We start from the raw sequence: 23,452 nt of genomic DNA on the forward strand, positions 1-23,452 counted from the left end.
GAATTATTAGAAATAGGGGTACCTGGGTGGCAGTCAGTTAAGCGTCTGCCTTTGGCTAGGGTCAAGGTCCTGGGGTCCTGGTATCAAGCCCCACATCAGGCTCCCTGCTCGGTGGGGAGTCTGGTTTTCCCTCTCCCTCTGCCCCTCCCCGCACTCACATGTGCACTCTCTCTCTCTCTCTCTCTCAAATAAATAAATAAATCTTTAAAAAGAAGAAGAAGATCGTGCCAGGGGTGCTTAGTTGGTGCTTAGTCAATAGAGCGTGCAACTCTTGATCTCAGGGTTGTGAGTTAGAGCCCCACACTGGGGGTAGAGATGACTTACCAAAAAAAAGTCTAAAAAAAAAAAAAAAGGACTATACCAGCTCACAATTCCACCAATGGAATATCTATCTGTTTTCTTTGGTTATTAGCAAGGTTTGTGGGAATCAGAATAGTTAAGTGTGTGGCTGTTGAAGTCACAGTATGTGGGTGCAAATCCCAGCTTTGAAACAAGGCAAGTTATCTAGGCCTTCTGTGACTCATTTTTCTCATTTATAAACTAGGGAGAATTATATTACCTACTTCAGACAGTGACTGCTGAGATGAAGGGAATTAAAATCTGTAACACCTAGAGCAATACCTAGGACCTAAGTATTCAATAAGTGTTCATCACTATTACTATCTTTATTACATTCTCACATTACTACTGAAATAAAACATCTTTTCCAGATGCTTATTTCCTTTTTTATTTCCTCCTCTATGAAATGTCAATTGTTCTATGGGATTGTTTGTATTATTAAGTGTTAGAAACTCTTTATATATTATACATATTCACACTTGAATATTGGAATGTTACATATGGCTTTGCTTATGGTGTTTTCTTATACAAAGTTTGTATTATTTACCATTGTCAAGTTCATCATTCTTTTTTATGGATTTGATTTTTGTAGTCCTGCTCAAAAAACTGTTTTCTACTTCAGATTATAAAAACTTTTCCTTAATTTTCTTCAAGTATTTTTGTGATTTTGTTTTTTCATCCCTAACCTTCAATATGTCTGGAGTTTATTGTTATTCATGGCATGAGGTAGAGAAAGAATCAAACACTGTATTTCCAAAATGTATAGCGAAGTGTCCCAGCATCATTAACTGAATAAACTATTCTTTTTTTTTTTAAGATTTTATTTATTCATTTGACAGAGATAGGTACAGCGAGAGAGGGAACACAAGCAGGGGGAGTGGGAGAGGGAGAAACAGGCTTCCCGCGGAGCAGGGAGCCCCATGCGGGGCTCGATCCCAGGACCCTGGGATGGAGCCCCACCTGAGCCAAAGGCAGACGCTTAATGACTGAGCCACCCAGGCACGCCCTGAATAAACTACTCTTTACTGACTAACTTGAAATGTCACCTTTATTGTATATTAAACTTCCATATAAATACAAGTTTCTTTCTAGATTTTCTTTTCCATTTTATTAATCTCTGTGTCTATGACAACACCACACTGTTTTAATATTTGTTCAGAATATTAAAATTATATGCCAAGTGTTATAATGTAATGATTAGTTGTAATTAATGAAATATATCAAGTATATAATATGTAATATACTAGCTGTATCATTATATGACACAATACATTTTATATTTGAGTGGAAAAAATCTGACCTTTTTCAAAGTAATCTTGGTTATTCTTGTGCAATTTCTCCTCTAGCTGAATTTTAGAATCATCCTGTCAAGTTCCATCAAAAAAAAAACCCGAAAACTGTTGGAATTTTGCTTGGGGTTATATTTAATGTTCTAGATTAATTTAGGAAAGAATTGACATATTCAAAATATTTAATGTCTTCATGTAAGAAGACAGTAGCAGGTTACAGTTCCACCAGGGGAAAATCTGTTTCCCTATACTGTCTCCATTTTGGCTCTCAGCAAGTTATCTGTAAATCAGAATGATTAAATGTGTGGATGTTGAAGTCAATGCTTGGGTCCCAATCCCAAGCACTAGGTTTTTCTCTGTTTCTTCAAGTCTTTTTTTATCTTCTTCAATAAAGTATTATGCTTTCATTCCATTAGAAGTCTTGCACATTTCATATTAGGTCCAGGTGTTTTATCATTTTATTCCTGCGTGAACAGAATGTTTTTCTATCATATATTCTAAGTGGTCATTACTGATATATCTGAGAGCTATTAATTTCTGTACATTGACCCTATGTTCAGTCACTTTATTTATTCATTCATTCATTCATTTACTTAGAGAGTGCAAGTGGGGGGTGGGGAGGGGCAGAGAGAGAGGGAGAGAGAATCTCAAGCAGGCTCTACACTCAGCACAGAGCCCAACATGGGGCTCAGTACCCTGAGACCATGACCGGGGAGCCGAAATCAAGAGTCAGATGCTTAACTGACTGAGCCACCCAGGCACCCCCGCCCCAGTCACTTTACTGAGTTATCTTACTAGTTCTAACATTTTGTCAATTAATTTTCTTGGATTATTTAGGTAGGTGATCTTTCTGCAAATAATGGGAGTTTTGTCTCTTCTTTCCAATATTTATAGCTACCAGTGATTTTTCTAGTTGCATTGGCTAAGACCTCTAATATAACATTAGCATAATACAGAAAGCTCTGTAAAAATACAAATTACCTAGTCCCATCCTAGGCTGCTGAATCAGAATCTTTAAAGGGAGGGATCTAGGCATCTGTATTTTATCAAACTTACAGCCAGCTCTACTATTTGTAACCGCTGATGTAAACACAATTTGAATAGCTAGAAACCTAATTTTTTTTTTTTTTTTGCTAGAAACCTAATTTTATGCCTTGCCTAGCTTATTATCTCATTTTATTGCACTGGTACAGATGCAACCAAGAAGCATTTGTGTATCAGTGGGTTCGTTCATTCATTCAGCAAACATTTATGGAGCACTGTCAGGTGCCAAGCCCTGTTTAGGTGTTAAAGATACAATTATCAAGGGTTTAAAGGAGAAATTTGGGGATAAGTCTCTAGGTCATTTATTTTCCAGAAATCTTTTTTTAAAAAGATTTATTTATGTTAGAGAGAGAGAGAGCACGAGAATGGAGGAAGAGGGGGAAGAGGGAGAGAATCCTCAAGCAGACTCCCCGCTGAGCACAGAGCCTGACACGGAGCTTGATGCAGGGCTCCATCCCAGAACCCTACGTTCATGACCAGAGCCAAAATCAAGAGTCATACGCTCAACTGACTGAGCCACCCAAGCACCCCAATTTTCCAGAAATCTTTTAAACTGTCCAGGAGGGCTGGGCCAAGAGTAAGATAAGGAAGGCACACGCCTCAGTCCCAGAATTTAAGGGGCACAAAAAAGTTCAGTAACAAGTAAATAATATTGTGTTTGTGAATGTCAAAAATAATGTAAAAAAAAAAAGTCTGTGGTGAACAAAATATCAACACTTCAAATATAAAACAGGATCCAAAAGGGACAGATTGTGGTGAGCTGAGTGAGGCCTAGCCATGCAAGTGTAGGGGCTAATCCTGCATTTAAAATTTTTTAAATTTTGTTCAACAAAGAAGTGTTGCATTAATTTTGATTTTTACAAATATTGTATTAAGATATTGCTCATTGTGCTTACTGAGCTGAGATTTTGCACACAAAGGGCATGCCTCACTTGTTCCCCTCTGCTCTTGGCCTTGCTGCTGGAGTCTTATTTTTTATCACGTGACAGACTTTAGGCGCTAAGCTAGGGGATGGCACCACCAGGGGGCGCACAGGGGACCGTGCGCGGGCTCCTGGAACTCCCTGCCCTATCATGGCAGACAATGTTAAAGCGAAAGGCAAATAGTTGCCCTCTTTTCTCCTGTTTTCTTCCATGTTTGTATATTTGCTTTAAGTACTTGCCACCTTTCCTATGGCTGATTGTTCCAAAAGGAAGAGCCTGGCAGGGCCAGGACACGGGAGAGGAAGGGAGCCCTAGTCTGGACAACATTGCAAACACCCCACCCCCCCACCCTTCACCGCAGGAAATAACTTCAGGGACGAATCCGCAGAATTGTTGTGCCAAGCCCTGTCGGTAAGAAGTGAGGGGCAGGGGCCACTGAGAGCCATGTGGGGGATGGCCCTGGGTGATGTGGGGGGCATGGCGGGTGGCTCCAGGCAGAGAGAGGTCAGGTCCCCTGAATGTCTAGGGAGCTGGTGAGGGTCTGGACTCTGCCGAGCCTGACAACAGCCACAGCAGTAGCAGGGCCCTTTGGATGGGATGAGACCCTGCCAGGGTCATCAACAGTTACACAAAAATGCACAGGAGAATGTCTTCGGTCTAAAAGCTCGCGTCCACCCGATTTTTGGTGCCTGGGAGCCCTCCATCACATGGCCCTGAGATGAAAGAGGTATTCGCAGCCATAGAGAAGCCAAAACTCACCTCTCTCTACACGTTCTTTCTCCAGGCCAATTACCAAATCAAGACGCTGGATCTCAGCCACAACCAGTTCTCCGATAAGGGAGGAGAGCATGTGGGCCAGATGCTGGGTGAGTCCCCCCACAGAGGGAAAGGGCCAGCAAAGGAGAGGCACTTGGCAGACGGTTGCCTGTCAGGGCTGTATCTCCTGTTTTTTTATTGTTACTGAATGTTCAGATCATAAAGGGATGGAAGCCACACCCCAAACACATCTTAAGTGGAGCCAACACCTGGATGTGGGAAGTAAACTTTATAAAGATTAGAAAAACAGATGAAGAATATAATAACTTGCTGACCTCAGGGAGGCTAAGGATGATTAAATATGCACAGCAGGCATAAACTGTAACAAAAACCGTTCATCTGTTTGACAACAATAAGTTTAAAACTTGTCTATGATAAAAGATGTTATGGGGCAATGTTAAAAGACAAGCAGCAGATAGAGAGTACATACTTACAGCATCTGTATCATATACAAGATTTGTGTTCAGAATGTTGATAAAAGAGCCTATAGATCCATTGGACAATGATAAATACTCCCAATAAAACAATGGTCAAGGCATATGGACAGCGCAAAAAGAAAGCCAAATGCCTAAACTCTCTAGCAATTAGAGAAATGCAAAATAAAACAATGAAAAGTTCCCCCTTGTCATCTACCAAAGCTACAGAAATTTCAAGTGAGAGAATATCCAGTGCATTGAACCCAAGGGAGAAATAACAATTCTCTGAAGCTGCCAGGTAAAGGCACTTTGGAGAGCAATTCGACAGTATTTAGTAAAATTGAAAATGTATATATTCTATGATAGAGCAATTCACCTGTGCATGTCTCAGAGAAGCTCTCACACGTACACAGAGAAAGTCTGAGGAGGCTCACTGCAGATTTGTTATAAGAGAAAAAAAAGAGGGGCACCTGGGTGGTTCAGTCGTTAAGCGACTACCTTCGGCTCAGGTCATGATCCCAGGGTCCTGGAATCAAGTCCCGCATCAGGCTCCCTGCTCAGTGGGAAGCCTGCTTCTCCCTCTCCCACTCACCCTGCTTGTGTTCCCTCTCTCGCTGTGTATCTCTCTGTCAAATAAATAAATAAAATCTTTTAAAAAAGAGAGAGAGAGAAAAGAAAGAAGCTAAATGTTCATTCCTGGGGAAATGAGTAGAAAAGGGGATCACTATTAGTGGGGGAGATGCTGCTTTAGGTGGGTGGTGAGAAAAAGCCCCACAGGGAAGGTGGCTTCTTGTTGAAACCTGAATATCAAAGAAGAATCAGCCATGCCAGGTTCTGGAAGCACAGCATTCTAAGCTAAAGGAGCAGAGCCTGGCATGTCTGAGGAGGGGGACAGTTTGGCTGCAGCAGAGCAGGCAGGGGAGTGGGGAGGGGAGCAGGCAGGAGAGGGCAATAGAAGGAGGAGGTCACCGAGGTGGCCTGCAGCCATTCAGGTGGGGCTTGGTGGGCCATGACATGCATGAAGTCTGAATTTCATTCCCCACACGATGAGAAGTCAGCGCAGGGTGTTAAATGTCGGGGAGTGACACGGTTTGATTTGCGGTTTTAGAGGAACTGTTTTGTGAAGTTTTATGTAGTTTTATGAAGAACACAGCTGAGCACAACCAGACTCTTAAATACAGAGAACAACCTGGTGGCTGCTGGGGCAGGGGCAGGGGGCAGAGGTGAAATAGGTGGAGGGAACTGAGAGGCACAAACGTCCAGTTATAAAACAAGTAAGTCATGGAGATGAGAAGTACAGCATAGAGAATACTGTCAATAATATTGTAATGGTGTTGTTTGGTGACAGATGGTGACTACACTTGCCATAGTGAGCGCTAAGTAATGTGTAGAATGGTTGGATCAATATGTCATACACCTGAAACTAACATAACATTGTATGTTAATTACACTTTAATTAAAAAAAAAAAAGAATGGAAGAAGGAAGGCCAGTGAGGAGGCTAATGCAGCAGTCCAGGCAAGACAGGACCATAGCTGGAGCTGAGGAAGGAGGTGGTGGTAGAGAGGCGTGGACGGATCCAGAATGGACTTTGGAAGTAAAGCCAAAAGGACTTGCTGATGTGGAGAATGAAGGAAAGGAAGAGAGGAAGATACATGCCTGGTTATTTTGTTTCAGGAACTGGTTGGATGGTGGTGCCATTTACTTAGATGGGGAAAGACTCGGGGAGTAACAGGTACGGAGGGACAGGGATCAGGAGCCAAGACTTCTGTTTTGGTCATGTGATGCTTACCTTGTCTGTTTGACATCTACGGGGAGATATCTGGTCTGCTATATGGATTTAGAGCTTGGTGAACAGGTCAGGACTGGAGATATGCATGTGAGAGTTAGAGGCATGGCAATGTATGTAAAACCATGGGGCAAGAGGAGATCATCTAGGCAAGGAGTGTGGATGGAGTTAAGAAGGTGGCCACCGGACCACTCTGACACCTTTAGGTGTCGCAGAGGGGGAGGAGGAGCCTGAGCAGGAGTAGGTGGGGGAAGGTGAGGTATCAAGGAACCAAGTAAGGGATGCTTTCAAGAAGGAATCAGGTCTCAGCTGGTTCAAGTACTGCTTAGAGGTCAAATAATATGAGGTCAGAAAGGTGACCACAGGACTCAGCAACCTGAAGATAATTGGTGACCTTGACAAAAGCTGTGTTAGTGAAGGAGGTGAGTGTGGAGACCTGACTGGAGGGAGCAGAATTGAAAAGGGGATGCAAAGAAGTGAAGGGCAATGTGGGCACCTCCAGGAGCCCCTCGGAGAGGAGGCTGGGGCAGAAAGATGGGTGACATGGAGGCAGGAAGTTTCGTAAAGAAGGAAAATGCTGACAGGAAGAAAAGAAGAAGAAATGGGTCATGAGGAAGGAAGAGGAGAAAATTGCAGGACAGAGTCCTTGAAAAGGTGGACAAAACAGAGGAGCATGGGGAAGGGAGGGAAAAATAAAACAAGACGAAATCGGAGAGGGAGAGAAACCATAAGACACTCTTAATCATAGGAAGCAAACTGAGGGACGCTGGAGGGGAGGTGGGGGGATGGGGTAACAGGGTGATGGGCAGTAAGGAGGGCACTGGATGCAGTGAGCAAGCGCGGGGTGTTCTATACAACTGATGACTCACCGGCCTCTACCTCTGAAACTAATAATACGCTATATGTTAATTAATTGAATTTAAATTAAAAAAAAAAACAAAACAAAGGCTGGCAGCCATGGAGTGCAGCGCTAAGGGGCAGGGGTGGCCTCGGGGAGCAGTGTTGAGAGAGGGAGGGGCTGGAGGTGTGTGCTAGAGGCGGCAGGTAGGCTGGCGGGCGTGGGGGGGGCAGGTGGGGGGTGGGGGGCAGAGGTCTCCCATCTCACTGCTGAGCAACATCTTCCCTGAGAGAGAGTCCAGGCCGACAGGTCAGAGGGGCGGAGCAAAGTGTACAAGCCTCGGGCAATTTGAGTCCATCTGAAAACTGATTTTCAAATACCTTAAAACTAAATTTTAGGGGCACCTGGCTGGCTCACTTGGCGAAGCCTGCGACTCTTGATCTTGGGGTTGTGGGTTCGAGCCCCATGTTGGGTGTAGAGATTACTTAAAAATAAAATCTTTTTTAAAACCGTAAATTTTGGGTGCCTGGGTGGCTCAGTCAGTTAAATGTCTGCCTTCGGCTCCGGTCATGATCCCAGGGTCCTGGGACCGAGTCCTGCATCAGGCTCCCTGCTCAGCGGGGAGGGAGTCTGCTTCTTCCTCTCCCTCTGCCCCTCCCCCCTGCTTGTGCGCTCTCTCTCTCTCTCTCAAATAAATAAATAAAATCTTTTTAAATAAATAAATAACCCTAAATTTTAAAACAACTTTAAAGTGAGACAGACTACATCCTGTTTTAATATGGTTATCATCATATTATATGTGAGCTTTAAAAAATATTTATTATTATTAGAGCTGCTAGCTATTAAATGGTTGCCACGTGATAGGCATCATGCTAGACATTTCACATCAATTCCCTCCCAAAACCTTGTATGCATTAATATCTCCATTTTTACAGATAAGAAAACAGAAGTAAGGGAAGAATAAGTAGCTTGCTCAAGGTCACACAGCTAGTCAGGGGCGAGAACAGAACTAACATTTAAATTTTGCAGCCCTTGAAGAGATGCAGGTGTGCATGGCATATTAAGTAAAGGAATTGGCAGAGAAGAGGGATTAGGGGGTAAGAAGAGAATGAAGGCGAGGGAAAGTTTGTTCTCACAACAATATAAGGTGTTGTGCACTTTAGTGAAAGTACATCCTGGTGGTTGACACAAGAGACACACAATCAGTACATAGAACATTGACTGTGGAAAAGAAAATCGAGTAAGACATTTTCCTGGGTCTGAAGGCTGAAGGCACTGCCTCCCGCACAGTAAAGTTTCAAGAGTTCTTCAGCCTCTTCCCAACAGTGTCCTCAGCATATCCGCCTTCCCCCCGTAAAAATAAGCATGATAATGTGTTTCAACAGGATGTTTTCCCCAACCCTATGTAGCACGTAAGCAAAAATATTTTTTAAAATATTTATTTATTTATTAATTTTAGAGAGATAAAGAGTGGGGGAAGGGCAGAGGGAGAGGGAGAGAGTCCTAAGCAGACTCTCTGCCGAGCGCAGAGCCCAAACCAGGGCCCGAACTCACACCCTGAGATCACGACCTGAGCTGAAACCAAGAGCCAGACACTTAAGGGACTACGCCACTCAGGCGCCCCCAAAATATTTTTAAGTTAAAAAAAAATACAACTTCTATGCAAACCAGCTTCTAGACAAGCCTGATGCCTCACCACTTAGAACTGATGGTGTCCCTAAAGTTTCTGGAGCCACGTCTGCTCCCATAGTTCTCCAAGGAAACCACATCACATGGTGTAATATACCACCACAGCCTCTCTAGGTAAATACAACCCCTGTGTTCCGGGCTATCTCTATTAGTTTAATGGTTGCATCATATTCTGCCAGATGGATATTTATTATATACTTTACCCTTCCCCTGTGAGTCACGAATGTTACTTTTATAAGTAGGGCTGTGATAAACACCTCAAGCCTGGAACGCTTCTCATATCCTGCACTGTCTCCTTAGGAAGCAGCTCAGATGTGATGTTGCTTGTGTGATAGCAAAATATCTGTGACCAGATCACATTTCCCAAATAGATTGTAGCAATTTGCTTGCCCCCTGCAATATAGCAGTAGGATTGTTTTACTACATTGTTGCCAGCACTGGGAATCCTCTTAATATTTTGTGTTTAAATGAATAACTGAAAAATTATTGCCCCAGTGTCTTACTTCGCATGAACATTGAGTAGTCCTTATTCCCCAGTGCCACGGACATCTGTCAACTCTGAGAATGGGTTCTCTGGGATTTGGGGAATACTAAGATGACTCCCTCCCTCCCCCAGCCCTCAATATAGGGCTCCAGTCACTGGATCTGAGCTGGAATCACTTCTACATACGGGGAGCTGTGGCCTTGTGCAATGGTCTCCAGGTAAGGTGCTCTCTGGCAGTGGTGTGTTGCGTCCAGTGAGGACATCCAGGGCCTCCCATCCCTCCATCTTGAACCTCTTCCTCATGACCCCATGGATGAGCACACATGGAGCTCTCGTCAAATGCTTTCCCGTTGTCAGCATCCCTCCCATAATTTCTGCATGTGCTTTATTCTTTAGTATAAATCCTACTTTGGCCAAGTCACCTTGCTGGGGCCTCAGTGGCATCTTTGGGGATACTTCAAGAGGGCAATTTCCTTAGGGGGTAGGGAATGACCAGGTTCTGACTCCCTCCACTGGGAGGGATCTGGAAAGGTCTGGTGGAGCTCTCCCTCTGGGAGACCACTGAGCACCCAACTGGATGGCAGCAGGGGAGAGAAACCAGGGCCTGCTGGCTGGAAGAGTCACACGCAGCCTTGATGCTGATGCTGTTCTCTCCCCTCCCTGGAGGCTAATATGACCCTGCAGAAACTGGATCTCTCTATGAACGGCTTTGGGAACGAGGGGGCTACGGCCCTAGGAGAGGTCCTCAGACTCAACAACTCCCTGGGCTACCTAGACATCAGCAGCAATGACATCAGCAACGACGGAGTCTCCAAAATCAGCAAAGGGCTGGAGGTCAATGAGAGCCTCAAAGTTCTGAAGGTAAAGTCTTTACTTAAGCTGGGAATGGGCCGTTTTATGTGTGTGTCCGTGTGCATGTGTGCACTCACGTATGTGTGCATGCATCTGTGTGCCCATGCTTCTGTGAGCCTGCATCCGTGTGTGTATCTCTGTGTGTGTCCATGCATCCGTGTGTATGCATCCACGTGTCCACATGTGTGCAGCCGTGCGTATGTCTATGCATCCTTGTGTTTGTGTCCACGTGTATGCGGCCGTGCGTGTGCCTATGCATCCTTGTGTGTGTGTCCATGTGTGTGCATCCGTGCGTGTGTGCATCAGGGGGTGTGTCCATGCATCCGTGTGTGTGTGTCCACGTGTGTGCAGGCGTGCGTGTGTCTATGCATCCTTGTGTGTGTGTCCATGTGTGTGCATCCGTGTGTGTGTGCATCAGGGGGTGTGTCCATGCATTCGTGTGTGTGTGTGTGTATTTGTGTGTGTTGGGCTGGGGGCAGCAGGGTGATGGGGCTGCATATTGCTGGAGAGAATTGTTGGGAAAATTCACCTTGTGCTTCACATGTGCATAGATTCTTGACTATCCCTCTGCTCTAACCCCAATGTCACCCTCTACGGTCACCGGGTGCCTGGTGTCATCTTCTAACCGGTCTTCCTTCCTCCCACCTGGGTCTCCTCCAGACTCTGCTCCGCACTGAAGCCAGAGTGTGTGTTTTGAGCATAAGTCTGACTTTCACCCCCACCCCCATCTAGTCTCCTCCAGCTTAGACCCCCACATGGCTTCCTGTGGTTCAAACCCAGTTCTCTCATCCTGGTGTGCTTCTCCAGCCTCAGTTTACCCCACACTCTCCCTCGCTGTCCAGCCATGGCCTCGGGGGCTTCTTTCACCTCCCCCATCCCAGGGCCCAACTCTCCCTGTGGCCTCGGACTCAGCCTCCCTGTAGTGCTCTCCCCCACTGCTCCCTGCACCTACCTGGGTCCCTGCCCCAGCTCAGCACGCCGCTCCAGCAGCTGTCCTCATGGACTCCCAGATCTCAGCTTACCCCTTCACGCACAACTTGCCAGGTTCCTTCTTAGACTCTGACTTCAGTGACTCGCTGACTGTCTGGTCACCCCCACTGGTGTGAGAGCTACATGAGAGCAAAGACTGTGTTTGCTTCTGCCCATTATTATACCCCTTGTACTTATTGGCATATAGTAGGTGCCCAATGAATGTCCATTAATGAATGAATGAATACATCTTTCATTTAAAATTGATTGACTTATAAGGGCGCCTGGGTGGCTCAGTGGGTTAAGCGTCTGCCTTTGGCTCAGCACATGATCTCAGGGTCCTGGGATCAAGCCCCGCATTGAGCCGCCTGCCCTGCAGGGAGCCTGTTTCTCCCCTCCCTCTCCCTGCTGCTCCCCCTGCTTGTGTGCTCTCTCTCTCTGTCAAATAAATACGTAAAATCTTCAAAAATAAATAAATAGATTGGCTTATAGATGTCTAACATAGAAGCTCTTGGGCAGTTGGAAAACAGATGAAAGAGGAGGCCTCCCATTACCAGTTTCCCTTTCTGGGGCTCCCACAGTGAGACAGATGCATATCAGGTGGCTTGCTTCTTGCCCACGGCACAGCCCTCCGGCGCAGGCTCCGCTCGCTCCACCTGTCAGATGAGAAAGCGGAGCCTAGTGACCAGCTCAGGCCCTGCAGCTCCAGAGAGGCAGAGAAGTCAGCCCTCCCTGGCTTCCCGCTGCAACTCCAAATTCCTCAAGATGTGGGGGCGATTCGGGGGGTGGCAACAGATGTGGGGGTGCTGGTGGAGAAGGACGGGGGTTAGAAGTCAGTGACAATGAGCTGCCATCTGAGAGGACAAGCACCTTAGAGCTGCAGAGAAGAAGCCAGCTTCCCAGCAGTGGAGGGAGCAGGGCGACCGGCTGGCTAGTGACCGCAAGAGCTGGGAGCGAGGTCTGGCCAGAGCGGGAGGAAGAATAACTCAGAGAAGAGAGACTGACTGGATGCAGCCTGCCTGTGATTCAGCCTCCGTGGAACCATGAAGCCAAGGAAAGTTCGGAGCACCTGAATCGTAAAAGACTGAAACACGGCCTCAACAACATGGCAATGGGGGTTTTCTCTAATTGATGGGGGTACCGGTGATTTTAACACTTTTTCTACCTCTTTTTGAATTTCTTGTATAATGACCATGTGTCATTGTTTAAATGTTTAATTAAACCCATTGTCATGTGTTTATATTTAAAAAATTTTAAATGTCTTAAAATGAAAGAAAAAAGTTTTAAACACAACTTAAAACATACCTCTCGGTTTGGACTTAGGTGGAAGCTGCATCGGTTTTGCCACTGGAATGATCTCTTGTTCTCCACGTGGAGCACAGCCCTCCTTCCCCTACTTTTGGAAAAAATAAGGTTCCCCCAGGGAAGTGTGTCCATCAAAGTCTTCTAGAGGCTAAGCCCTATGAAGTCTGTGTTTTCTCTCTCGAGTCCATCAGAGCCCAGGAAACACCTGACACACAGTAGGTGCTCAATGAAAGTTCTGGCTGACTCATCAGGACACCACCTGGCGGAAAGCCTTCGCTAATAATAACTAACATTCATTTGCTGCTTTACTATGTACCTAGCACTCTTTTGAATGTTTCGCTTGAATTAATTTATTGGATCCTCAGAGTGGCCCTAAGCGATAGGTTCCCAGGGGTCAGGGAATTGACCCAAGGCCAGAAAACTAGTAAGCAGAGCCACTGGGCTCCATGTTCCTTGCTGTTAACCTCCACCCCAAGCTTCAGTGGCTCTCAGCCTCATTAGGATACTATCCTGGCTACGCAGCTAGGCCTGCATGGTCCCTGTGACCTGGCCCATTCCAGCTCTGTGGCCTTGTTCTTTCTGCTCCTGCTCATGAAATGTTTGCTATTGCCCAAACACCTCTGCACCTTTGCACTTGCCTGCCCTTGTCGACTTCGGTGTCTCTTACTCCCTCCTCTGGTCCTGCCCCCTGCTTCTTCCAGACCAGAAGAATCCCCATTAGTTCTGCAAGGCTTAGTTCGAGTGTCCCCTCCACTGTGCTGGATGGCCTTTTCCTGGCTCCTGCATGTGCCTCTGTCACTGCCCTCACCCCACTTCTGATGCCATTGACTCCTTTGCCTGTGGCCCCCTCTAGAGTGTGAGCTACGTGAGGGCAGAGACCTTGTCCTGTCTGCCTGTGCAACCCTTCGCACATTTCCCAGCAACCGGCACATGGTAGGTTTGCTGGATGGATGGATAGATGGATGGATGAGCAGTGATGGACAAGCAGATGGATGACTGGACGAACAGGGAGACAGGTGCTTACAGAGAAGTCTGGGTGGAAGATAGAGATGATGATTTGATGGGAAGAAAGGGAAGCCCTGCTCTGAGCCAGGCTCTCCTGTCCCCATCTCGTCTTCCTCTGATCTTGCCCCTCTTCCCACAGCTTTTCCTGAACCCTATGAGTATGGACGGGGCTGTTCTACTTATCCTGTCCATCAAGAGGAACCCCAAATCCAAGATGGAAGAGATCGACATTTCCGTGAGTGATCAGACAGTGGCTGCTTGCACCAGGGCCCACACCAGTTACCACGGCCACGCGCACCATGTGGGCGCTTACCACAGCCACGCTGGGTGGCCAGGCGCCAACAGCTCTGTCCCTGACACCCATGCTCCATGATAAGGTCACTCCTTTTGGAGTACAACTTCGCCCTCTCTTGGGCTCCTTTTCGCAGGCGTAGCCCTTCCGTTGGTAACTTTATGGTGCGAAATCCCAGACCAGAGCCCGAGTGGGTCTGGGAGCAGAAACAGCAGAGACGGAGGTGGGATCCCCCGAGCAGCCTTTGTTCACTGCCAGCCCTGCTCATGGACAGCCCTGGGTCCCAGAACGGTTCCAGAATCGCAGAACTTTTAGAATCTGCATATTAACACACGTACAAATTTGTATTTGTATTCCATGACGTGGCCTCCTGAGAGTAGAATGTAAGGGTGAACGCCCTGATGGAGGAGGAAGGCCCAAGGAGGGGACTTCACTGGGCCAGGTGTTCTTGCCTGGATCATCAGACAGGTGGTAGCTGGCCCACCACTTTATACTAGTTTTCCCCCCAAAGTGATCTCTGCTCCGCTCCTCTGGCCCCACTCTGGGAGGTAGGTAGAGTGGACTCATGTCCCAGAGCTATCGTGAACAAAGTACCACTCTCCAGGGCGGGGAGGGGGGGCAGGGTTCAAACAGTAGAAGTATATTATCTCACAGTTCTGTGAACTAAAGCCCAAGATCAAGGTGTTGGCAGGATTGGTTCCCTTGGAGGACTGCAAGGAAGAACGGGCTCGATGCTTCTCCCAGCTTCTGGTCATTTGTTGGCAATCTTGGATGTTCCTTGGCTTGTAGGAGCATCGCCCTGAGTTCTGCCTTCAGCTTCAGATGGCGTTCTCCTTGTGTGCATGTCTGTCTCTGTATCCAAACGCCCCTTTTTAGAAGGACATCAGTCATAGCGGATTAGGGCCCACCCCAATGACCTCATCTTAACTCAATCATCTGAAAAGACCCTGCTTGTGATCCTGCTCTCACTGTGTCTCTCTCTGTCAAATAAATAAATAAAATCTTTTAAAAAAAATAAATAAATAAAAAGACCCTATTTGCAAATAAGGTCACCTTCATAGGTACGGGGGATTAGGACTTCAGTATCTTTTTGGTGGGAACACAGTTCAACCCATAACAAGAACTGTTCCTCATTTTCCCCTTTTATATATAAGGAAACTGAACCAGAGAGGTTAGATGACTTGCCCAGGACCACACAGGCAAGTGAGAAACATGACAAAGGGTAAACCCAGGGCTTCTGCCTCTTACTCTAGTGTTCTATAAAGGGACAGTGTTAAAGTCATGTTACATTATTTTAATGCCACACAAATATGATATTTTGCCAAGATCTTAAAGCCTTGCAATAATATCAGTGATGATATTTTGAATGTTTAAGCCCAAACTCCTTGGAACTAAATAATAAGTAAAATTTGGACTTAGTTTTGCCACAGATTATGAAACATTAGAAAAACATACCTGCTTTTCTTTTCATTCTGTTCTCTTCTCCTTGCTCCCTGCCCCCGGGCTCCTCTTTTTGCTCATGGTCTTTCTCCTCAGGGGCCTTCTGTCCACCCTCATCCTACAGCTCTGGACTTGCACCCCTCACGCTGCCTTAACCCCCACCCCACCCCAACTCTGGGACTCAGTTATGAGTCCAGATTTTGTCGGCATTTGCTCGCCCCCCGCCCAGTGCAGGTTGGAAGGCATGCCCTCAGGCACTGTCTTGGTGTCTGGGGAACATTGGAAGCGGTGCTGTTTGGCTAACCCCAGATGGTGCACGACCCCACGAGCTGGGATCACACTGCCACCTTACAAGCCTACCAGCACAGACAGGTCTGAATTAGACTTTTCCTTCCCTTTCGTCATCTCTCCTGATGTAACTCTAAACAGTGTTGGAATCCCTTCATTGCAGATGAGTTTTCTCTAGAACTTTCTCTAGAATATCTACAAATTGGGATGAGGTAAGCCTGCAGCCCTTAAGCATGGGTTTAATTATTTGAAGTGGCAAATAATTCCTCACAACCACATCTGAGGAATGAAGCAGGCTGACCAAACCAGGGAAGGTCAGCTTTGGTCAAACACTGCTTCACAGAACATGTCTTCTCCTGTGGCCTCTAACCCAGCTCTGAGGGCACTTCCAAAAGGCACATTCCCAGTGGGTTTTGAACCAGGACAGGGTGGTTGGGATGAGAAATCCTCTTCCAGGGCACCTGCTCCAAAGACCAATATGGTGTAGAAATGGACATTTCAGGGCATTTGCCTGGAGGCCAGTCTCCTAACCCCATAGCTGTGTCTCATCTGCCACACGCAGACACTGAGGCTCACCATCCGAGAGCTGAACTGAGAGTATGTGACAGTACCAGCCCTCAGCTAGAACATCTGATCAAAATCACGTGCAAACCTTACAAGTCAAATTGCAAGCTCTAAGAAAGGTGAGCTACACCAGTCTAGGAGCAGCCCTGCAGAACAAGCTGGAAAAGCCAAAACAAAACAAAACAAAACAAAACCAAAAAACGCTCTGCCTTTGGCTTGGATGGGCCTGCTGGTCTGCAGGGGGGAGGTGCGGAAGGGGGTGGGGGCTGGAGATGGTACGGCGGCAATGCCTTCCTCATGATGGGTCCCCTCTCTCCCCGCCTCAGAATGTGCTGGTGTCTGAGCAGTTCCTAAAAATATTGGATGGGGTGTGTGCCATCCACCCCCAGCTGGACGTGATATACAAGTCAGTGCAAGGCTTCTCTGCCAAGAAAGCGCTCCTCCAGTGGACGAACCCCATGAAATTGATCCAGGTGAGCCCTCGCCTTCCTCTCGGAGACCCCAAAGACCAAGAGTCGCCCCTCTCCCAAAGCGTCTGCACAGTCCTCTCCGACAAGGAATGTCTCTCGGACGTGGAATATTCCTTGTGGGTGTTGGATCCCCTCAGCAGTGCTTCCCGGCTCCCAGAGGAAGGGGCCATCTGGGAAAGGGCTGAAGTGGGAGGGGCTTGGAACAGGATGGTTTCTACCAGCCAGGCTCCTCTGCTTGCTAATGTACAACCAAAGGCAAGTCACTGTGCTCTCTGGGCCCCAGTCTCTTCACCTGGAAAATGGGTAGAACAACAGGACTCACGCCGGGAGGGCTGCTGTGGAGATCCAGTTCTGTTACACACAAACGCCTGGCCAATAATAAGCACCCAACAAATGCAAGCTCTTGCCAGTAGCTGGTAAGGATGCCAAGACACCCCTGTGGTGAGGACAGCTATTTGGTGGCTTCAGCTAAAGAGGTCCTTTCTGTCTTGTGGTCACCTGCTCCCAGCTCAAGTCTCGGATCACAGAAGGCAGATGTAACCATGGAAATGAAAAATTAGACAGTTTTAGAGCTACAAGGGCTCTCATCTGGTCTGATCACCTCACAGAGTAGTGCCCAGCCCAGGCTGGTGTTCCTATTCCCGGCTCTCACCGGTGGTAGGGTTGACCAGCCTCTGCGGGATGCACACTGGTTGCCATCTGTGGTGATGCCATGCCGATGTGGGTTCTACAGGGTATGTACTGCTGGGGCTGCTTCCCGCTCCTTGGTTGGTCTGCTCCGTGCCTTAGCTTCCAGGACTAAATAGAAGAGCTCTGCATGAATATTATTGTTGTGTGGAAAGTTCTAGAAGGCAAGGGGGTTATCAAGTATCTTCACGAGTCAGATGACATAAGATGGAACCAAGAGGAAACCTGTTTCGCAAGGGGAGCAGGATGCTCCAGGGAACAGGGATGGAGTTCTCAGATGCAAAGTTCAAGCCCAAGGGACTAAAATAAAGGTGATGACATTGGCAGGAGTAGGGAAGTCCTCTCTAGCCCCACCCTCTCTGTCCGCCCCTCCCAGCTGGTTCTCCAACATTTGAGCCCCCCTGGATTTCTCCCTGTTTCTCTACACCAGTTCTCGCTCAACCCCAGGCCTGTGCACATGCACATTCCTCTGCCTGGAACACCCTTCCTCCTGCCTTCTGTGTCTCACTCATTCCTACTCTTCCTCTAGGTCTCTACTCAAGTTCATGTCCTTGGGCAACCCTTCCAGACTCCCTAGTCAGGAGTAGCTAGGCCCTCTCTGAACTCCTCCAGGGCAGGAGCGATGATGGGTCTTGTCACCAGCACCTACCAAAGCAACAAGCCCTTCTTGCGCTGGTCAAAGTTCTTGTTGCTGAGCACACAATCCACTCCAGCTGGGTTAAACAAAGAGGGATATATGACCAGAGACAGACCCCAGAAACATTGAGAGGGGCTGAAGAAACAGATTCTTGGTTTAGGTTCCAGAAATGGCTCCCGAAATCCCCCATGTGGGCTGCCAGGGTGATGGCTGCTTCTGCTATGATCGGGAGGCTGCCCAATGGGGAATCACCCGCTGAATCAGGACGGCCCCCCAGCTGTGTCTGGCCTGCTCCTTCCAAGTCAGACCTCCCACACAAGCCTCCCCTGGGTGCTTGGTGAAATGCATCCCATTCCAACGCCTAGCTGAAGGGGGCTTTTGGGAAAGGCGACGTTTGGCTCTGCAGCATCTGCACTGTAGAGGGGCGTGCTGTGGAGGGAGGGGAGGCATGTCGGCTCACCCGCGGGGTCCGCCACAGTGCTTACAACCGCCGACAGGGTCGAGCTGCCTGTGTGTCACCTGGGACGTGTTGGATTGAGGTGCCAGTGGGTGTCAGCACGGACTTGTGAGCAGCTATTGAGGATGCAGAAGTAGGGTCCCCCCGGGGGAAGAGGCAATGCACCCCAGAGGGCAAAGTGTGGGGAAAGAAGATCCGGGGACCGAGAACTGGTCCCTGAGGAGTTCCTCAGTGAGCACGGTTATCTGCGGGAATATCTATCAATCTGGCTGGGCCTTGAGGGCCTTTTGAGAGTGGGAGGGGAAGAGAAACATAAAGATACTTAGAAAGGACCCCAAAAGAATGTTTTAATGATACTGAAAAGGTGTTCGCAATGTATTAGTACAGGGCATTTTATAAGAGTATGTACGATAGAAAGATGATGGATGGACGGAAAGATCGATAATAGATGACAGATGAATAATAGATAGATGATAGATGGATAGATAGACAGACAGACACATAGATGATAGATAGATAGATAGATAGATAGATAGATAGATAGATAGATAGATGATAGAATGATAGATGATAGATAGATAGACAGATGGATAGATAGACAGACAGACAGATAGATAGATAGACAGATAGATAGACAGATAGACAGACAGATATATAGAAAGAACAAACAGCAGAGACTCTAATCCTTCCTTCTTTGGAGCCGCATGGCAATCCTGCTCCGTGGAGTGGGGGCTCCCGGACACTGAGCAAACCCCACAGCCGTCACGGCATGCAGCTCCGTGCAGGGCTCTTGGGCTTAGGCGACCGCTAACACACAGGAGACTCGGGCCCCCCAGTCTGCCTCTTACACCTCCCCTGCCCTTGCCAGGCCACCCTTTGGCGGAAGGTAGCGGTGGGGGGTGGGGGGTGGTTAATAGATGTTATAAAGTCAAGTGTGTGCTCCTGGTGTCTCCTGCTTCTCTCAGAGCTACGCCGACCAGCACGGAATCACAGTTGTAGACTTCTTCAGGAGCTTGAACCCTAAAGGAATGATGACGATGCCTGTGGGCGACTTCCGGAAAGCTATGATACAGGTGTGCTGACCCTGTGGCTACAGCCAGGGTGTGTGTGTCTGTCTGTCTGTCCGTGTTTCTGTGTGTGTCTGTCTATGTGTGTGTGTGTGTCCGTGTGTGTGTGTGTGTGTGTGTGTGTGTGTGTGTGTCCGTGTGTCTGTGTCTGGGGGCAGGGGCTGCAGAGGGATGGGCAGAGAGCTCCGCTGACCTTGCCCGGCCCACCCACCCCTTCAGCAGGACAAGGTCCCCGTAAACCTGTACCAAGTCAGGGAGCTGATAAAGAAGCTGGATGACAAGAGAGGCGGGGTGAACTTCAGGTCAGTCCCAGCACCCCCCACCATGTCCGACCTCCCCCGAAACAGCACTCTCCCCAGGGCCCCCCCGCAGGCTGCCCTCCGCCTCAGCTTCCCCTCAGCCATGGGCTGCTGGCTGCAGGGCCAGACTCTGGGGACACAGTGGGGTGACACAGGGGAGCATGTGGCTAGGCCCCAGTACGGTGAGAGGGGTCTGCAGGTCCCCGGGAGCCCAAAGGGGAGGATGGCTCAGGCAGGGACGGGAGCCGCACTGGGAAGCCACTGGGCGGGACGTGGGCTCCGCCCCTTAAAGAGACAGGAAAGAGCCAGGGTAACAGTCCCAAGGGAGCCCTTGCTGCGGCCTCTCACAGGGCTCAGTAGCCACTGTCCTCGCCTGCTCACGGCGATGGACACTGAGTTTTGGAGGAGGGCAGCACAGAAGCTCAGTGCGCCCACAGAACAGGGCAGCTGGTCTGTGTGGTTCCGGAAGCTGCTCCACCGAGCTGGACCTCCTCGCCAAGGCCTACAGGTTGGCCCCCCTCTGGCCCTGCGGCTTTGCGTCTTGCAGTGTCCTTAGGGAGCTCTGTCCAAGGGATCCACTCTGGCCCTGCCCCACGAGCCTTCCCCGGGTACCTCTGTCCTGTGCCCGAATCAGCGTGCGTGCGTGTGATATAGGGGTTTAAAATGTGGGCTCTGAGGCCGGACCACCGGAGTCCCAAGCCCAGCTCCACTCCTGGGCGAGTTACCCAATCCCCCTGGGCTTCAGTTTCCCCATCTGTACTATGAAGCTAATAATAGTGCCTATGGTAGCAGAGTTTTTGAGGACTAAGTGGATGAACGCCTGTAAAACATTTAGAACATTATCTGGCATGTGGTAGGCTCAGAGGACACATATGTTTTCTTATATATTATTTTACCCTCACAAACACACAGGTTCTTATTTATCATAAATAGAAGCATGTTATCATGTTCCTCTGAGCTTGCTTTGCCTTCCAGGATGTCTTGGCCATCTTTCCACGTCTGCACATTTAGATCCATCTCCATCTTTTTTAAATGCCAAGTGCTATATATAGCACAGAAGTCTCATTAGTGAGTCTCATTTTTTATGGACGTTTAAGTTATTTCCATTGTTTTGCTACCACAAATAATCCTGTAGCCAGCATCCTTTTGTAGACGGTATTTGCACGCATGAGTCTCTCTAACAAGGGCTCGGCGGAGCGAATCCCGTGCAATCGCTGGGCCAAAGGGTATGCATATTCTAAATTTCAGTCTACTGCCAAACCCCTGCCAACAATGTAAACCAGCTCACTGCCCGGTCCCCCAAGCCGGCACGTAAACTTACCCATGTTCAACCCTCTGCCACCATGAGCAGTGGGTTGACAGATGGTCTCGCTTGGATTTGAGGCTGCCTAACATTCCCGCCAGTCAGCCACGAGGCTCCACCGACACCCAGTGTTATCCCCTTACCTTTCAAACCAGTTTCTTGAAAACGGCGAAGCCATAGCAACAAGTCTGATCTGGAAAGAAGTCCTGGCGACAGAGAAGTCCTGGCAAGTCAGATGGTGGCAGGGAGGAGGCAGCGATCTGTCTGAAACCTCCGTAGACAATCATCAAGGCCAGACTGTGAGCGAGCCAATAAAGTCTGACTGGGTCTCCATGCCTCTGGGCTGCTGGTGGTATGCCCTTCCCCGGGGCAGCACCTCCTGGTTTTAGTGGCCAGCAGGGGGCGCATCCTCGGCAGCCTTGGTGGGAGCGGGGGCGGGGGGGGGGGGGGGGGAAACAAATTGGAAATGCAACGGGGTTGCTAGGCTGCTAGAGAAAAGCGGGGAGTGGAAGGGAGGAGATCAGTACACAAAAGCGGTCATCATAGTAAATGTAAACTGTGTCCAGGAGGAGATTTCTGAGATGCTGGAGGCAGTGGCTGAGGGAACAGATGCTCAGGAAACGAGAACAGGGGTATTTAGAGGCAAATGCTGAGGGACCACGTGGAGAGAGCCCAGGATGGGAGACAGAGACCTGGCAGGTGGTGGCGGCCCAGCACTACCCAGCCACCTGATCTTGAAGGCTTGTGCTTCCAGCTGAAAAGTAGGACAGCTGAACTAAAGACTTCCCAATCTGTTCTGGGGAATCTACTATTCTGCATTTCTTTTTAAAATTCTTTGGAAGCTAGGGAGATAAGAGTTGCTTAGCATAATAAGAGCAGGGAGGGTCAAGAACAGCATGCGCTGCACAGGTAAGGGGGGTGGGCACCTTGAAGGGTTCTGATCAACCTTGCCAGTTGTCTTTGTGGGTGAGCAAGGGAAGGGACTGAAGCGTGCATCTCTGTAGCACCGCAGAGTGCCTGGCACAAAGTAGATGCTCAGTAAATACCTTTGGAATGAACAAATACATTCACCTGGCAGTTGTTTTCGCCAAGTGGTGGAGAACTGGGAAAATCTGGGGGTAACCAAGAACCAACACTTTTGAGCACCGGTGGAGTGCTGGACCAGCATCTAGGCATACTGTTACCACCCTGGGTTTCACTTTGCTTCACCAGGGGGTGGATCTGACGCCAAGGCCCCTCTGCACATGGGACAGAATCATTATTTGAAATAATTTATGCCCCCTCCCCACAGTGCATTTTCCCCTTTCCTTTCCTTAATTGAGGTCTTAGCCTGAAGTTCAATTTCCGTTGATTAAGTGGTATAGGAGCTCAGAGTCAAAATTAGGATAATAAAAGAAAATAAAGAAATGCAATAAGGGATTTGAGGGCTGAAGCTCACATCTACCATACTCACCAGGGTATGTAGATGTCTTTTGCTCCGACTCCACAAATAAATCGAATCCCCTTGAAGTCAGGCTATGTCTTTTAAGTTTATTATAATCTATAAATTTCGCCATCAAGTCTCCTGCCCATACTGAGCATCCAATAACTGCTGGTGTCTGGGTGGAACCCTTAGGATTATGAAGCCACAAAGTATCAGAATTTGTGGACTGTAAGCCATGGATCAATAAAAACAGCAAAGTTTTCTCAAGATGCTTTTAATCCATCTCTTGCATAAGAATGAAAAGGCAGCAATCTTCTGATCAAATGTTATTTTTTGCTTGGGTAGGTTTGGGAAAATTATGGAGATATAGGGAAGCTAAAATCCACCCCTACTACCACCCCTGACCATCCAGTCCATCCCTTGACACTGCCACCCCCAAGTGGGTGAAGGATTGCCAAGCCAAAAAAACCTGCCTTGTAACAGCCTGGGAGCCTTCCCAACGTTGAAGTAATTCCTACAAGTGGCCACTAGGTGTCAGGGCAGCTCCAAAAATCCGGGTGAGCACGCCTCCAGATTTTACAGACTGCTTTGCAGCTTTTGCCTCGCCCTTACAGTGAGCTCCCAAACTTCTGTCCCCTCAAGAGCCTGACGTGAAATATGAGCCCTGAAGCGTCCAGCAGCCTGACGCTTGGGCAAACCTCTCCAAGGCTCAGTGTCCTCACGGTGAACTGAGGTTTCTAACAGCTACATTTGCACCCTTTGGGGAAGA

General features: G+C 48.2%; 1 protein-coding gene across 2 annotated transcripts in view; it reads left to right on the plus strand.

The window, feature by feature from the left end:
• LRRC74A (leucine rich repeat containing 74A) overlaps positions 1 to 21,581 on the plus strand; it is a 30,866-nt gene extending 9,285 nt beyond the window's left edge. Inside the window, exons 6-14 of one of the 2 annotated variants that reach the window (XM_025870468.2) lie at positions 3,957 to 4,006; positions 4,380 to 4,461; positions 9,758 to 9,843; positions 10,292 to 10,486; positions 13,896 to 13,991; positions 16,667 to 16,813; positions 19,557 to 19,664; positions 19,878 to 19,960; positions 21,416 to 21,581. In XM_025870468.2, coding sequence (XP_025726253.1) covers positions 3,957 to 4,006; positions 4,380 to 4,461; positions 9,758 to 9,843; positions 10,292 to 10,486; positions 13,896 to 13,991; positions 16,667 to 16,813; positions 19,557 to 19,664; positions 19,878 to 19,960; positions 21,416 to 21,440 — 872 coding nt within the window. In that variant the 3' untranslated portion in view covers positions 21,441 to 21,581. The remainder of the gene's footprint in view (positions 1 to 3,956; positions 4,007 to 4,379; positions 4,462 to 9,757; positions 9,844 to 10,291; positions 10,487 to 13,895; positions 13,992 to 16,666; positions 16,814 to 19,556; positions 19,665 to 19,877; positions 19,961 to 21,415) is intronic. The other variant, XM_073894882.1, reaches the window with a different exon arrangement.
• The last annotated feature ends 1,871 nt before the right edge of the window (positions 21,582 to 23,452 follow it).

Source organism: Callorhinus ursinus, unplaced genomic scaffold (genome assembly GCF_003265705.2).
Source record: "Callorhinus ursinus isolate GAN/ISIS: 27379988/994484 unplaced genomic scaffold, GSC_fseal_2.0 scaffold8, whole genome shotgun sequence".
Classification (NCBI taxonomy): Eukaryota; Metazoa; Chordata; class Mammalia; order Carnivora; family Otariidae; genus Callorhinus; species Callorhinus ursinus.